The sequence below is a fragment of the Mytilus galloprovincialis genome, chromosome 8 (assembly GCF_965363235.1).
Source record: "Mytilus galloprovincialis chromosome 8, xbMytGall1.hap1.1, whole genome shotgun sequence".
Classification (NCBI taxonomy): Eukaryota; Metazoa; Mollusca; class Bivalvia; order Mytilida; family Mytilidae; genus Mytilus; species Mytilus galloprovincialis.
Window position 1 is genome coordinate 34,981,364 of NC_134845.1, and position 16,497 is coordinate 34,997,860.

Sequence of the window (16,497 nt, forward strand, 5' to 3'; positions counted from 1 at the left end):
AACAAATACAGATATCATAAAACCAATCAACTACATGTGACAAATTATGTGAGACAGTAAAATATGATCAACTTTATTTATCAGTCATCCTTTGCACAACAAGCGAAACTGACACCACAGCAACACAAAAGACAAGAGATTCCAATAAGGATGTAAGTTGCATTGAGTAACCAAAAGGAGAAATAAAACAGTACTGGTTCACAGAAATCTGCTTTCGTGGAATCAGTCGAGAAATGGTTGTGTGTACTGTATATCCATACGTTCCCTGCAAAATAGAAAGGCAAGAAGATGAATATCCGCACAAACTTATTAACTTGACAGTCAAGTCATCTCGATCATAGTTCGTACTTTTGATATATTGTTGGCGTAAATTCAGTGTTAATACTTTTACAAATTGTGACTTGGATGGAGAGTTGTCTAATTGCCACTCATACTACATCTTCTTATATCTAATAATTGTGTAGATTGCTGTTTGACTAATGCCCAGTTGCAAATATGCCATGCATATTCAGGACGAAAACAAATCAAATAATGGCAATCATGCATTCAGTACAGTATACGAAACTGACTACCATCTAAAGCATGAGCTTATAACTTTACATTGGAAGGTCATATTTCTTTCCATTTTCTACCATTATCAGGGTTTCATTAGAAAGAAAAAGCAATTAAGTTGATGAAGCTTATACTATCGACGGTACTTTTATGTTACAGTAATGACACATGTTAAAATCAGGTAAAATGAGATGTTAAACGACCTTGAAATTTATCTTAATATAATTGCAATGCGTTTTAAAATGTATAATGTTTACAGGTAACGGATACGTGCGCTGAACTAATTATCATTACTTCTAGGAACAAAAGTTTTCCTTAATGTTGATGAAAATTTTATTTATCTAATTTTTAAATTTCGCGCTTTTTCTAAATTAACATTCATCGCGACAGTTCAATTTCAAAAATTTGGTAGAAAAGAATTTATAAATGTCACATACCACAAATAAACCAAGCAAATAGAAAACAACCAACCAATCCATCAAAGAAATTTGTTGGTGCACCTCCTTCTTGTTCTTCCTCAGTTCTCTTGGCTTTGCATTTCTGTAGCAAACTAGACAGATCTTTTACGAGAGAGAAAGCACCTGCTACTATTAAGTAGATAGGAATTAAACGTTGTGCTGGACAATCATGCAGATACAAGCTTCCTGAAATAAGTAAAGAACAGTCAAATTCAAACCGGTTATTACCAATCTCCATTCTATATATATTTAATAGTCATGTATATTGACAGTGATGAAATTAAAGTCATACTAATAAAGAAGTTGCATACTATTCTAGCTTATTCGCTCTGCTCATAATTGAATGAAAATTGTTTTCTTAAATACAAACCGTTACGTTTCAATTAACTTATAAGTAAAAAAATCAACGTTTAAAATCTTACTAATATTCTCAACTAATTTGCTGCATGCCTGTTGGATGTATTTTTGCTATTTTTTTTTTTGGAAGAAATCGTCAAATTAACTATGCACTGTCACCTTTCAATATAGCTAGCTGATTCACTCTACTAATAATTGGATATAAATTTACTATTTTATGAATTATAAAGTCTTTATTAAGTATATGTAAATAGACTTGAATATATATATATATTAACCACCTTTTTAATACAGGTGTTTGGTTCCCTCTGTTCATTTAGATATCCTATAATACATACCTATGACTATACAAGCAATTGGTATTGACAGGAACAGGACAAGCAGAATGGTACAGATCGCTAAAATAATATACATTTATTTACACGTCAATAATTTTACATTTAAAAGGCTTTCAAAAAGGAGTAGGGGCATTAAGTCCCCTTTTTGGCCTATTTTTTTTCGGAAATTTTAAAACACATGAAAAATTAAAAACTTGTACTTTTTGAATACTTTAGGATGAAAGCTTTAAGTTTTGATATTATTTTTCCAACATTTTTCGTCAATGACGTCACAATAACAACGTTTTCGTGCCTATTTAAGACGTTTTCCCGCAAAATTTATGAAAATTTGTCAAATTTACATTAAATAAACTATGTGCGCATGCAAGAAACAACTTCATATTTATACACAATCTTTCAAACGATTGAACACATAACATACTCAAATATCTTTTTGTTTCTTTCATGCGCACGGTATGAAATTTAACGGAATGTGAGCTGATTTTAAAGGACAATTGCACTTGTTAAACGTTGTCGTCAATTCACGAACAGGTTAGCCTATTTCTTAACATAGAAACAGTATGTATATCTAAAAAATACGGTGGTATTGTTGCCAATGCGACAACATCCGTTAAAGAGCGTACTAAGACAACCGCATCTTTCTAATAATAGTACTTATTTCAATGCCGATCAATACTTTTTATTATGACGAGAGTAAAAGGTTTTGACTCAGCAGAAGTAAAATACTTCAATTCTTTTTTTTTTTTAAATAACTTGTAATTTTTTTCTTCTGGTATTCATTTTTTTGGTGCCAAAACAAATGCAAATTCTTAAAAACAAATTATGTAAAATTAACAAACCTGCTTCTCAGATAAACGAAATTTTATCTCTAATTTTGATCAACGGGCTGATTTTTCGATAAACCGAATGACACTCTTAGTTATCATTGATTGGTTTTACACTAATAAGTGCTACTTACTAGATCCAAGGATGATTGTAAAACCTCTCTTAGCAAAACTAACATTGCCATCCGTAGTATGCCTTGCTTCCTTAAGTTGTCCGTAAATGGAATCGTACGAGGGCGGTGGCGATTCTACAATAATAGCATAGACCACAATGCAGCATAATTGGATGTATTTATTTCTAATGAGACAAACGGTCTAATGCATCAATATATCTTTAACTTAATAGTACCAAAAGTAAAAATTGAAATAGTTGAACTTTTTCTTTGTATATAGACTAAGGAAATACAATATATAAATGTTGTGCATCTATATTTTCACAGCAACCATGATTTTTTCCAATTTTCAAAATAACGAATTTTCATTAGTTATTTATCATACTGTATTGATGTTTATACATTTTACTGTTTTAATTGTAATCAAAGGCGGATCCAGAACCATGGCTTTTTATGAAGTGGTTGACTGACATAAAGAGGGACGCTCGGAGCCATCATGCTTCAGTGATTTACTATAAAATCAACCAAATTTTTCCAGGTGACAGACCGAGCTCCCAGCCACCTTCCCATCCCCTTGATCTGCCTTAATTGTGCATGTTTAAGAATGTTATTCTAATATTTTGTTATTTTTTAATTATTTACTATAGATAGCAAGAGTTCCACATAAGTTTATGCTTTAAACCATGTGTCGTGTGTTTCACATACATGTTAACTATGGCCGTTATATTTTTGTCAACTTAACGTTCTAAACAAAAACTTTCTTGATTAAATGATATTAAAGAAAGAAAAAGATATGGGTTATTTTTTCATTGAAAAAAAATCAGAACAAGCACAGCAAAAAACAATATATACAAGATTACTTTTAACAAATCAAAAAATATGTCAATTAAAGAACGGTGATTAAGTTATAATTAAGTCATGGGGGCTTGAAATTATATTCATTTTGCCACTGGTTAATCATTAATGCTAAATATTTTACCACGTGTGATAGAGAGGACAGATACTTTTACAATCTTTCCTCCGAGGTGCTATGCGAGGAGAAAAAAAAACACCATTTAATAGTTTTACTTACCATCTAATAGAGACATTCTGTGTTTTCAATCTGCAAAAAATGTATAACAAGTTTATAAGCAACGAAGAATACATGCATATGGTATAAGGCAATTGTATCCCATGACAAGTATGATATCATAAAGTACTTTCAAGTACACACACACATACGTATATGTAACATAAACACTTTTCGGTCATTAATATTTGTTATACGTGTATTTGTAATGATTCAAAATATGCATGATCCTATATATTTATCGAGTTCAGTAAAACAAATGATGTATTGTATTAGACTTTTTAATTACACAACATCAGATTAAAATAAGCATTCAGACGACAAAATATAACATGAGGTGACATAAATATATATTTTTAATATACCGCATTAAAAGATGTTTTCAAGGACACTATATCCAAAACTTTTAATAAATAGAGTTGGCGGCACTGACTGTCATAAGAGGGGGTCTACTACAGTCATGTTTCAGTGATTATTTCAACCAAAATTTACCCACGATAGGGATGAAGGGCCCCCTCCCCTCCCCTGGATCCGCCTATGAACTTTCTAAATACATTTGACACTCTAGCACATACATATATATGAGAGTTCGACAGCGTTAAAACTGGACAACGCAACCTTTTCAGTCAAATACACAACAGGATCTTCTTGGCAGGAAGGCACAAGAACAATCAATTAAATAACACTTAGTCTAGCAACAACTCTGTTGTTATACTCTAAAATTTCTGATCGGACGTTCCTACAAGAGGGAGTTGAAAATTTATATTTCATTCTTTTTGACGACTCTGTTTTTGTTCATTAAGAATCAAAGAGCAATCATATGAGTACCTCCGATTTCCTGTTAGTATCTGCGAGCATTCTTTAATTGGTTTGGGTTAAAACTATTTTGTTTATATTTCTTTTTTCCGTATCGCTGTTGATAAACACATTGTATTTTGGAAACGTTTATATGTAGAAATGATAGTAAAGTCCTTTCCCTGTAACAATATTCATCAAACTTTAATTTATGGACCTGTCGTTATTATATGTCTGTCCTGGTATATGAAAGATCGCGAAATGGTGACGACATATCTAACAAGAACTATCTTTAAAAAAGATATCCTACGTATTCAAATTTGAGTATATGTTTAAAACTATCATTTCGATAACCTTCAGAAGCACAAAGATACCATTTAAATAACGTTTTCTCTGTTTGTGTTCAGTATTCTCGGTCCTCGTATCTTTCTGTTTACATTCACCAAAACCCCGCGGAAATCTCACATGCGTAGGTGCGTTCTAAAAGTCATGTACGTTCGTACACCAAAGTTTACATTAAAAATTATATAATTGTTCCGAATAAACAGCTGTCACGGATGCAAAGAGCAATTGGAGAAACAATTATTTTAATAAAAATATAAATATTTGTAAGATCTAGTTTAAATATGTATAGTTTTTCACTTGCTTTCCATCACGATATAATTAACGAGACGTTTTTTCAAACACAACCAAATCACCCACCATGACAGCATTTTGTCCAATCACAGAAAGGATTTTCGAGCATGCGTATTCTGTTGCCATAATTAAGCGTCCTTAAGTTCAAAGGGCACAAACCGAAACTATACCGACTACGTCGGAAAAAGTATATGAAACTAATCAATTTTTCACAGTAGCTATTAAAACCTCAGTCGGAAATGGATCAAATATAATTTAGTCAAATCTAAGATGTAAAAGTTTCTACATGAAATAGCGCAATGTAATCATCATAGATATATGTATATATGATTTTTTTTAAATATATATATATGATAGGGTATGTATTATAACAGTACAAAACGGATAGGGCATTGGTGGTATCAGTTGCTCCCTATCCTACCACGATAGAATTGAAGTGTCCTTGCACCCCTTATATCCCTTCCTTGAGTGTATCATTGGGGTCATTGGTTCACAATGATCATTTTTTATTCACATGTTCACATGTTCGTTCAATACACGTAAGCATTTCTTCATTGAATGATAAATGTTTACTTACCCTTAATTTTTCGTTTAATCTACAATTAGAATCAGTTCTTATTCAGATATTGAATGTTATAAAATAGACAATCTAATACAAGTGAACATTTCCGTTCATTTTTTCACTTCCTGTTATTTGTTTTTGTAAATATTTTACTAGCGATAAATAGTTTAATCGAAATTTTTCAATTATTTCCATATCTTTTCCCTTTCAATTGATCTGCCCTAAAAAAAAATCTTTTTTTTTAAAAACGATATAGTATTTCTTGCATTCACAGCAGAACAATGCTCTGTGCCAAAGACTAAGACCGAAGTAAAAAAAAAAATGGCAAAAATTAAAAATTTGATTTCATCACATACGCTTTTGTTATTTTCATTTTTTTTTCAAATGATAGAACTTCTAAAATGTAAGAAAACATTGAAGAAGTTTGAAATATGGCGCAATTGGATAAATCTGGAATCATTTCAATCTAGGTTTAATCTGTGAGTCATGATTGAGAAAATCTTACGAATGCGTTTTAGTGGTCGCAGTTATAAAGAGGTACGAAAGATACCAAAGGGACAGTCAAACTCATAAATCTAAAACAAACTGACAACGCCATGGCTAAAAATGAAAAAGACAAACAAACAACAGCACACATGACACAACATAGAAAACTAAAGAATAAACAACATGAACCCCACCAAAAAACTAGGGGTGATCGCAGGTGCTCCGGAAAGGTAAGCAGATCCTGCTCCACATGTGACAACCGTCGTGTTGCTTATGTGATAACAAATCCGGTAAATAGTCTAATTCGGTAGGCAGGGTCGTAACTAGGGTTCTAATTCAGGAGAGGCAGGGATTTGGGGCCGCTGACTGAGTGAGGCCCCCAAGAGAGGGGGTGGGGGTGGTAAAATGGCTAAAAATAACCCGTTTTCCTTCGATTTCCTTACTCTAAGAGACATCAGTATTGCTTGAAGTTGGAAACAATTTTATGCAAAGACAAGCTGAGATTGCTGTTTGGGGTGAGCCAAGGCTCCTTCTTAAATGCTGTTATTTGGCCTATAATTATTAACATTAAATACATTGTGACCATGGATTTTTTTCTCAATATGGCTATAAATGACCCGTTTTTCTTCGATTTCCTAACTTTAGGAAATATCAGTAATGCTGGATCCTGGAAGCAATTTTATGCAAACAATTATTACCTGTATTTAAAGATATTTTTATTCGAAATCAAACTGGTAAGTTAAAAAAACATATAAAGCAACTAAGATCATGGAACGCAAGATAATTTTTTTATCGAGGACCTTGAATTTCAATATTGTTGAAAGCTGAACAGACATGTATATTACTAAAAACAGGGACTTTAATAACAGTCAAGTATATACTTAGTATAGAAAGTCCCTGCTACAACGAATGGGGATGAACTACTAAGGCATTAACCATAATGTTCTCGTACGATCGGGAGAAGCGGTTAAAACAGCTGATTCAGCCGGTAACGAATTCCCGATATCATAAAAGATTCACAATTCAAAGGGAACTTCTGCTTAATTGAGCCCCTAAATAAATATGAATAGTTAAGTTTTATTCAAAATTGTCGAAAGCAAAGTTTCTTATGTGTTTTCGTAAGAATACTGAATAACAGACGGACGGCCACACAAAAAAAAAAACAAAATACAAATACTGTAACGGTTCACTTTCGATCAAAAATCCGGAAAATGACACATATATCACGTATCATGATAACACTGTTAAAACTGTAAACTTGTGTTGTTTATTATATAAATTCAAGTTCTTGGTGTACATAATGTCAAAATTTCATTTTATTACTTCAAAAAAAAAAATTGGTGTAGAAATTTCAGGGGAGGCATTGCCTCCCCTGCCTCACAGGTATTTGCGGCCCTGGTAGGTCACATTCATGAAAAGGGAGGGGATTGTAATTACGACGTAAGGAACATATCCGATATCATTTGTGAAACGGTTATTCCATAACGGTCAACCAACTCGTGATGGCGTCCGTAAAATTTACGAAGGGATCGATGATTTCAACTTCACCATTTGGAACTCTTGGTTTAATAGCTTCCTTGTGAGCAGCAACCCTCTATCAATAAAATCATGATAGGAAATGCAAGAACGGGAATATCGTATCAATTGGGAGATATATACCGCGTATGTATCTCCCAATTTTATACAAATAGTATATTTAAAAATAATCCTAGACACGGCATATTAGAACAAAATTAGCTCAAAGTACCTTGACATTGGACTACATACACACAAGCTGTGTTTGTTTACCATGTTTACATAACACAATACCTGTGGAGTATCTAAATTGAAATCTGTCTTCATTCTAAATAAATGACAAACTCTTAATTTGGATAATTTGTTGTTTAAAGTCTTTCTAACAGACACAGGTGATATGTTGCAATCAAGTCATGATGTTCTTTTAAAAGAATCATTCATAAAATTGAATTATAAAATCAGACTAGGAAGTAGAATATGCCGAAAACTCAAACATTTGAATACGAAAGTAGATAGAAAGAATTTTGTAAAAGTGACTAGAAGGATAAAATTACATTTTTATACGTAATTTTCTTGATCATGTGTTATTTTTTCATAATAAGAAAGCTAAAATTATCATAAATTACCTATACGTTTCTTCCTCGACTACATTAAACTGGTGCTGTATTACATCTGTTAAATCACAATAAGATCTAACGTGTCATATCGATATAAAAGATTTCGAGGACAAAACGAAACTAGTCAACTCTAATCTAAAAACATTTTGTAAAACATGATAATGAATTAAATGGGATGTTTATAACTTTTCAGGCAGATTCAGTAACAAAGTTTCAATCATTTGTTTTCAAACTGATTTTTTAGTTACTCAAACTTACCAAAAACTTTATGAAGCGTTCCAAAACATGAGGCTGTTCGTGATAAGAAAGTGAACTACACCTAGAGTTTTACGAAACAAATCTTTTTTGAAAATAATGTTCTCATTTTTTTAAGTTGAATGTTGCCTCCTTTCTATACAGAGTTTTTAGTTAATATTTTTTGAAAATGAAATGAAAGTTTTATTTAAAATCAAATATCGATATATGACTACACCCAGTGAAGTTATGCATAGTGAATTATTAAAAGCAAAGAAAGGAACTATTAAACTAAGAGTATATACCAATTTCTAGCGACGCTGAGTAATAGCCCGAAGCCATAAGTCAGCATTTTTGTGTTGACATGAACATTATCGAGATGTTAATTGTCTTTACATCTAACGTTTCTGAAATCACGATTTATTGGAATCACTAAGGCTTTATAGGATCTGGTTTAATTTGTCCAACTTTTGGCTTGTTATGCTCATAAACCTTGTATTTTATTTGGTCCAAATTTAAGCGACGTATGAAATAACATCATCAATATATTAATCTGAGCACACAAGTCCGCATTTTTACCATATAAATGAAAGCAAGAGGGCTTCAATATGCAAGTCAATAGCTATCTTGATGGTAAATGTAGCCGGACAAGATTTGTTTTGTGTGATTTATTTTAAAGGTCATGCCTTTACGTCTTTATATGTAAGGGTCTCGTACTTTGCATGCATCAACCTCCATGTAAATCAACTCAGTTAAACTGTAATAGTCGGTAATAGTAATCGATAAAATAAAATTTCAATTCTTGTATATATATAATCGTCAAAGTCGTCGACAATACGTCGCTAAAATAATACAACAAAAACAAAGATAAAACTACTGATGACAGATTATATATGAAAAAACATTAACATTGGGATTCATAAACTGGTAATTTACCTTACATTCCAAACCAACGGCGCAACATGTAGTAAAAGTACTTGAAAGAAAAGTAAATGAAGTACGATTTGGTTTTTTTTTCAATTGATTTATGAATTTCGAACAGCGGTAAACTACTGTTGCCTTTATTTAAAGTAATACAATCTGTGACAAAAGTTTGCAGGCTGAAATGTATCGTTCAACTTCGTTGAACTCATATAATCACATGAGTGTGTGTCTAAATTCCTGGAAGAAAAGAAGGAAAATATCAAACGGGCATAACAAACAAAAAGAATGGAACAAATATTTGCAAGATATTGATAATTGTAAAGTACAAGATGATCATTTGGACAAGTTATGTATCTTCAGTGATGTTCGGGGTCAAAATATTTCAAAATCCGACAACTTAAACATACCTTTTAGCATATGTACTTAGGAATTAGAGAAATATGTGTTTACACTTAATCTTTTTTGCACTCTTCAATCGATGTCTGCACTTTGGAGCAATGTTCAGACAGCTAAGCAATACATCTTAAATGAACACATAACCTGCTGCAAAACCGATGATTTTTTTTAATGCAGGAATATAAAAGAAAAACATTTATTAATTTTCCAAAAGCACAATACAATATTACTGAAATAGAAACACTTTGTATAATCCTGAATAAAATCTTCTTTGTTATATAGGTGATTATAAAAACAATTATAAATCAATTACCATTACACAGCTCTTTTTCTTACCTTTCGAAACACATGCAAATACTCCTTGGTTTTGTTGGGTGTTTTTTTGTTTTTGGTTGGAGACGTGTTGCTCAGTGTAGGTGTCTATGTCATGATTTGTAGACTATAATTGTTTGTCTTTTCGTCGTGTTTTTTCCTGCCAAGGCGTTCTCATTTTGTATTCCATATATGAGTTTGGGTACCACTTATATATAAGAGAGGGGAGAGAGATACCAGAGGGACAGTCAAACTCATAAATGGAAAATAAACTGACAACACCATTGCTAAAACGGAAAAAGACAAACAGACAAACAATAGTACACATCATAATATACAGCATTCTTATGCTTAGTCTTGACATTGAATGATCCCTTAACGCTTGGACATATAACATTTCTTCAACTCGGTCCTTATTTGTACATCAAAATAACTGTATATAAAGGGATTAACTATGTGGATGAGAAGGTAGATATGATAAAATATCGGCGATAATTAAAGCAAAAAACATGATTGTTATTCTTTTTTTGACGAGGTCTTTCCTTATTTCTAAATAGCCAACCGGTTTAACTTCATTGTTTGGAGACATTATTTCTAAAGTTTGGGTGGTATTATATCATCCGTAGAGGGCTCGCTATTGGAGCTTATGTTTGAAAGTTCCTTTATCTTAAACTTCGTCTTTGTCATATCAATTCCGCTTGTTATTATTTGTTTTGATACAGACTTTCGTGTTTTGGAATCAATGGAACACGTATCGGTGGACTGAGAAGTCGATTCTGTATTAGATGACGTATCATGGTTTATGTAATACTTATTTTTCAACATCCTTCCAGAAAATGATACTTGTATTCTCCTTATAAGAGGAATGAGGAGCGCTGCAGTTATTGTGATATTGACCAAACTGATCAATCCAAGAAATCCAAAGTACGCTGTAATGTTTGGTGTATTAACAACGGCATAATATTTACAAAGCGTCGTTTGAACTGTATGATTAAGAAAAATATCATCCGTGGTTTTATTTCCTGATATTACTAAGAGTGGTGCAGAATAGAGCAATGAAATAAAACCAGCAGTTACAAACGATATCTTTTTCCAAAATAATGTAATTTTCGGCCCGAAAGGTCTGCATACTAAAAGGTTTCTTTGAATACAAATTACCAATAGAATGTGTCGTGAAAATCCTGCCATGAACGCTTGTAAAAAGGTTAAAATCTTCAATTATGTGAATTGGATGATTATAGTAGAATGTATTGTCCATTATATAGAACGGAGAACTTACAAAGCATGCAACCAAATCCACAATTGCCAGTAGAGGAATAAAATAACGCTCACCTCGCTACTTAATTCAAAACAAGTAGAAAAATATAACGACACAGTTTCCAAATGTGCCTATAATCGTTTCAATGACGATGTAAATTGAATTTCTGACATAAATAGAACGAATATCTGTTCCGGAGGATCTCGTCATTATCAGTATTATTTATCATGCTTGCTTGTTTGTGTTTACATACACGTGAAACTCTACGTTTATATATTATACATGTCAGTGTTAATATGCACCCATTTATGAATTACTTATAAAGACACTGCTTCATCAATTATTCGAGTTTTCTTTTCAACTTTTTCCCTTATATGTCTGTCCCTTGTTGTTCTACATGACAGCGGTCTCAATGTAATAGCTACTTAGTCAATTGTTCATACGAAATTACTGTAATGTAATAGCGAGCTAAACCAATAGCTTAACTAAACCTCCTGTTTTTTTTTTTCAAAAGTGCAATCTCAAGATAGGTACAAATATAGAATTTTGTAGTTACTTCCTGATGCATATTAGTCGAGAGTATAAATTATAAATCCCAACATGCAATGAATGTTTAGAAATCTTTGTCATATAAATACAATACAAGAAGATTTTGTTTTTTGTTTATTACGAATGCTTTGTTCTCATAACTATTTGGAAAGTGTTGCTTATATTAAAGATAGAATAATAGATATACTGGATATTACTTTCAAAATATGCTTAAAGGAAAATATCGAGAGAAAAAACGAAAAATATTTCATTTTTGATTTACTAAGAAATACTTGAAATATTTGATTCTACATTATTACAACAGGCATTCGATCATTATTAACTATTTAGTCAATTAAACTTATTCATAATTAATACACGATGGTTGTGGCATGCAGAGCAAAATCTGGTTACCCGTCCGGAGAACCTGACACCTCATTGCTGGTGGCGTTTGTTTTGTTCGGTTTTAAGTTTTTTTTTTATGTGTTTGTACACTGATATTTGTCGTTCAAAGATTTTCCTCTTTTGCTTGCCAATGTAGTGTCAGATTGTTTTCGACTAAGTTACTTTGAGCATCCCTGATGCGATAAGGTCTAAAGATAATATTTAGATGTCTCAGGTCTTTTGATATAAGGTTGTTTTCATATTGTTTATCCTTATACTTTTGTATTACGTCAATATAAAATTATCCAAAAAGTGGATAGGGCTCGAAGCAGAGTGTTCTAAGAAGTAAACATACTGTATCACTAGCCTGTAAACACTGATGTTGTAACATCAAATCCCGCACGTGGCAGGTGCACTTGACTCCATTCTTAATTGACAAGGATTGTCAGTTTTCCTACGTAGGTCTGTAGTTCTCGACAGGTACTCCGCCTTCCTCAACAAATTAAAACTGACACCTCAAAATGGCACAATTGTGTTGATAGTTATCAAAGGTACCAGGATTGTTGAAAGTGACATTAAACGCCTATCAATTATGTAAGTGTATATGAAATAATGTTTCACTATTCTTTCTGTTTGAAATTTAAAGCCATTTGTGTTTGTATGTGTTCTATTTATGTTCACACAGTTTTGTCCCTGGGTCTAAATATTTTACTGTATCTTCTATCATCATTAAAAAAGATTCTATTCTTTAAGTCTTTATCAGCTGTTTTTTTTTTTGTGTTTTTTAGAATTTCAAATCAGTTGTTTTTGTATGACTCTGATGTTTGTTTACACAGTTTTGCTTGGTACGTTTTATTGTCATTTTACTAATTATGTCAAATTGGGTTGCTTAACCAATTTTGTCATTTAAGGGAACAATAAACAACTGTTATACAAATTGAAGGTTGAGCTAACTATACAATCTGGTTTAACTTATCATCTTCTTCCGAAAGGTCTGCACCAAATCCGGCTTATGACAACTGTTTTTGTTATTTCCCTCAGTTGTTTATATGGTTGCGCGTTTGATGAGTTCAGGATTTATTGACTTCGTATCTTTCGGACAGTTTAAAAACGTATTACCATAAACATGTACGACGATATATTTGTCAAACTAATCATGATAAATATACGATTTCCTAATTAACTAATCAATGTTCCAATACTAATGAGCACTGACTACTCAATAGACAACTTTCGAGTTCGATGCATTTCCGTCAAAAACTCTGATTTTAGTGAACGTCATTTGTGCGTTTAGGGGCGTCGTCACTTCCATTCCAATGATGAGAGAGTGGTTGGAAAACTATAATTCTTTATTGTACGAATTATTCGGCAAATTGAATTCTCAAAATTGACAATCAGCATTGCAGCCATTAGGAAATTGTCATTAAGTACCTACAGAACAATCATTATTTCTAGTTTATCCTGCACAATGACAATCACTAAGACGCTTGATGAACGTTAATAGAGCAGGGATACAGACGACCCCCTCTATCTGTTAAATGACGTCATAAAGGCGCGTATAATTGACGATTTTTGTCCGGTGACGGATGAACTCGAAAGTGGTCTATTAACACAATTGTTTTTAAGAATTTTTATTTTCCATATTCATTGCTTTTTTTGTTTGTTTGAGAAAACAGAAAAATCTTAAGACATCATCAACATATATACACACGGAAAAAAGTATTGCAACACCTTGATTTTTTTAAACTTGAAAAATCAGTCTCTTATTTTGGATGGAATATGATAAAATAGTTGTAAAATAATATTGAAACGTAGTTAATGATAACATTGGCATTAAAACGATTAAAAGTGTATGAAAAAAATGTTTTATTTAACCAAAATTTTCATAACAAAATGAAGTGTTTTTTGTACCAAAAAATGCATTGTATAACTTTTACTGTAGTCGGACTTTACAATGTCAGACATTTCAAAATTAATCTTAAGATGATTGTTCACATGATGGTTGATCGTTATACACCAACGAATTAGTACTTTATGCGCAGCCTCCATTCAAACGGATAACCGCATCTTTACGTCTTCTGATTCCTGCCAAAAGTCGACTTATTTGTTTGCTAAGGTAGCAGCAACCATTCTAGACGAAGGTTATTGTTTATTTCATAACGTGTTTGAACTGGGTTGTCCTTTCGTGCACTTTACGCACAAAAGTGTCCCATATATGCTCGATATGGTTCAAATTCGGGCTACGATCGGGTCAAGGAAAATAAACCTAATTCCATTGAAACAATGGTTCTTCCTCCACGATGCTAATTTCCCACTTTGGTGAACTCTGCACTATATTTGATACGGGCAACTGTGTGTCTGTTCCTATGCAAAGGTCCCCGAAATGGTATTATTGCACGATAACCAGTAGCGATGAACCGATCCTATAACAGTTCTTGTTTAAAGGCTCATGTATGGTCATCGCTTTTTTAGGATGTATTGTTTGCAATGGGTTTCAATCTGACCAACCTTCATTATGCTTGATTTTCCATAGCAGATGTTATAGGGGATCTTCTTGATCTTGGAAGGTCTTTAAAATCGTTTGTTACCTGATTTTATTCTCAAAACGAAATATAGTGGAATGGTGATTGTCACAGCGACATACCTGCTTCTCTCATGCCGATTATCTGCCATCTTGCTGCAGTTATGAGTTGTGGATGACCAATCACAAGGTGTGAATCACATAACTTTATAAACGTGGTTATTTGAAGTGTTGAAAACAATGACGATAAAAACATCTGTTGTATTGTTTACGAGTACAGTAGTTGCATGTGCATATAAGAACTTATCGAGTCGATATCTATTGATTAAACGCAGGTGACATTTAAATAATGGTTCTATTTCAACAAATTATATCACAAACAAATAAAGATAGTTTTTTAATTTGAATTTCAATTTTGTGCTGCAATACTTTTTTCCATGTGTATATATGACAAAACGTACATTGCAAGCATATAACGTATTCTGTCAGCAAGGCGAGTATCTTGAAATTGAACATCTAAATCTTCTTATTAACATAATACATTTATATAATTACAGTTCATCAATGTATTTTATATATACAATGTACTTTACTGCTTTGTTATAAAAGGCTGAACAAACAAACGACATATACAGTTTTTAGTAGACAAATATAATTTCACTTAGAATATATATATATATATATATATATGGGGATGGGGGGACTTCAACATTACTTAAACTAAACTTCTTATTTGAAACAAAATTTAGCTATGTTACCATTCTGTATATTAAACATACCTTTATACATAATAGTAATTACAAACAAAAGAAAAATGGGGCTTACAAGTTGTTGAACAGCTATTGAACAAAACTAATAACTAACAAACATCATATCAACATAAAAATCATGTGCACATTAATTTCTGTTAGACGCCAAAATACTTGTAAATTCAACTGCTAAAACCAACACTGAAGAATTTTTGGTCACATTTTCTTTCACATATCCACACACAAAATGGACGATCTCTTTTACTTTTAGGTTAATCTGCACTCTGAAATTAATTGGTTTCTGCAGGTCTTAGTAATCTGCAGACAGAAACACCATTAATCTTACAGGAATACATAACCTGTTGCAGTCCCAAACATATTTTATTTTATTCAATGTGTTGAGTTTAAAAACAGCCCGTTATCAAATAGCTTAGTATATATTTTTTTTATTTAATTGTATATAATGATACACATGTCAGTATTATAAATACTTACTGATTTACTTACTATAGGTTGCACTTTGTAAATACAGCCGTTTATCTTTTTTTTTATTATTTTTATGTCTACCTGTGCGAATTTCAAACGCGCAATTTTACACCAGTAATGAAAACCTTCTATCATTTATGGGTAGACTTTACATAGATAAATTCAGCCGTATTTGACGTGAAACTGTACTTATGTATCCCGTCATACTTTGAACCACACCATTATTTTATTTATTATTTTTACTGTAAGTCTGTTTTTTGTTATATCTACTTTACGTGAGTATGCATTTATGTATGCCGTCATACGACAAAATTATTTTTATGTCTACCTGTGCGAATTTCAAACGCGCAATTTTACACCAGTAATGAAAACCTTCTTTCATT

General features: G+C 32.2%; 1 protein-coding gene across 3 annotated transcripts; it reads right to left on the reverse strand.

Moving 5' to 3' along the window:
- Positions 1–57: 57 nt before the first annotated feature.
- LOC143085655 (transmembrane protein 272-like) lies at positions 58–8,546 on the reverse strand. 3 transcript variants are annotated; one of them, XM_076262138.1, is made up of 7 exons: positions 8,332–8,438; positions 5,720–5,738; positions 3,715–3,744; positions 2,664–2,777; positions 1,706–1,765; positions 990–1,196; positions 58–265 (listed from the first exon to the last, which is right to left on the reverse strand). In XM_076262138.1, exons 3-7 carry the CDS (start codon positions 3,728–3,730, stop codon positions 81–83), a joined length of 582 nt encoding a protein of 193 aa, XP_076118253.1. In that variant the 5' UTR covers positions 3,731–3,744; positions 5,720–5,738; positions 8,332–8,438; the 3' UTR covers positions 58–80. The 3 variants fall into 3 exon arrangements, with proteins under 3 accessions (XP_076118253.1, XP_076118254.1, XP_076118255.1); XM_076262139.1 differs by lacking the exon at positions 5,720–5,738 and having other exon boundaries at positions 8,332–8,546; XM_076262140.1 differs by lacking the exon at positions 1,706–1,765 and having other exon boundaries at positions 8,332–8,439.
- Between the last annotated feature and the right edge of the window lie 7,951 nt (positions 8,547–16,497).

What these genes read in the sequence shown, in the direction of transcription:
- LOC143085655 (XM_076262139.1), bottom strand. An exon ending in TACAATCATCCTTGGATCTA is followed by an intron (nt 1,766 to 2,663) that starts GTAAGTAGCACT and finishes ATATTATTTTAG; the next exon opens with CGATCTGTACCATTCTGCTT. An exon ending in AATTGCTTGTATAGTCATAG is followed by an intron (nt 1,197 to 1,705) that starts GTATGTATTATA and finishes TACTTATTTCAG; the next exon opens with GAAGCTTGTATCTGCATGAT.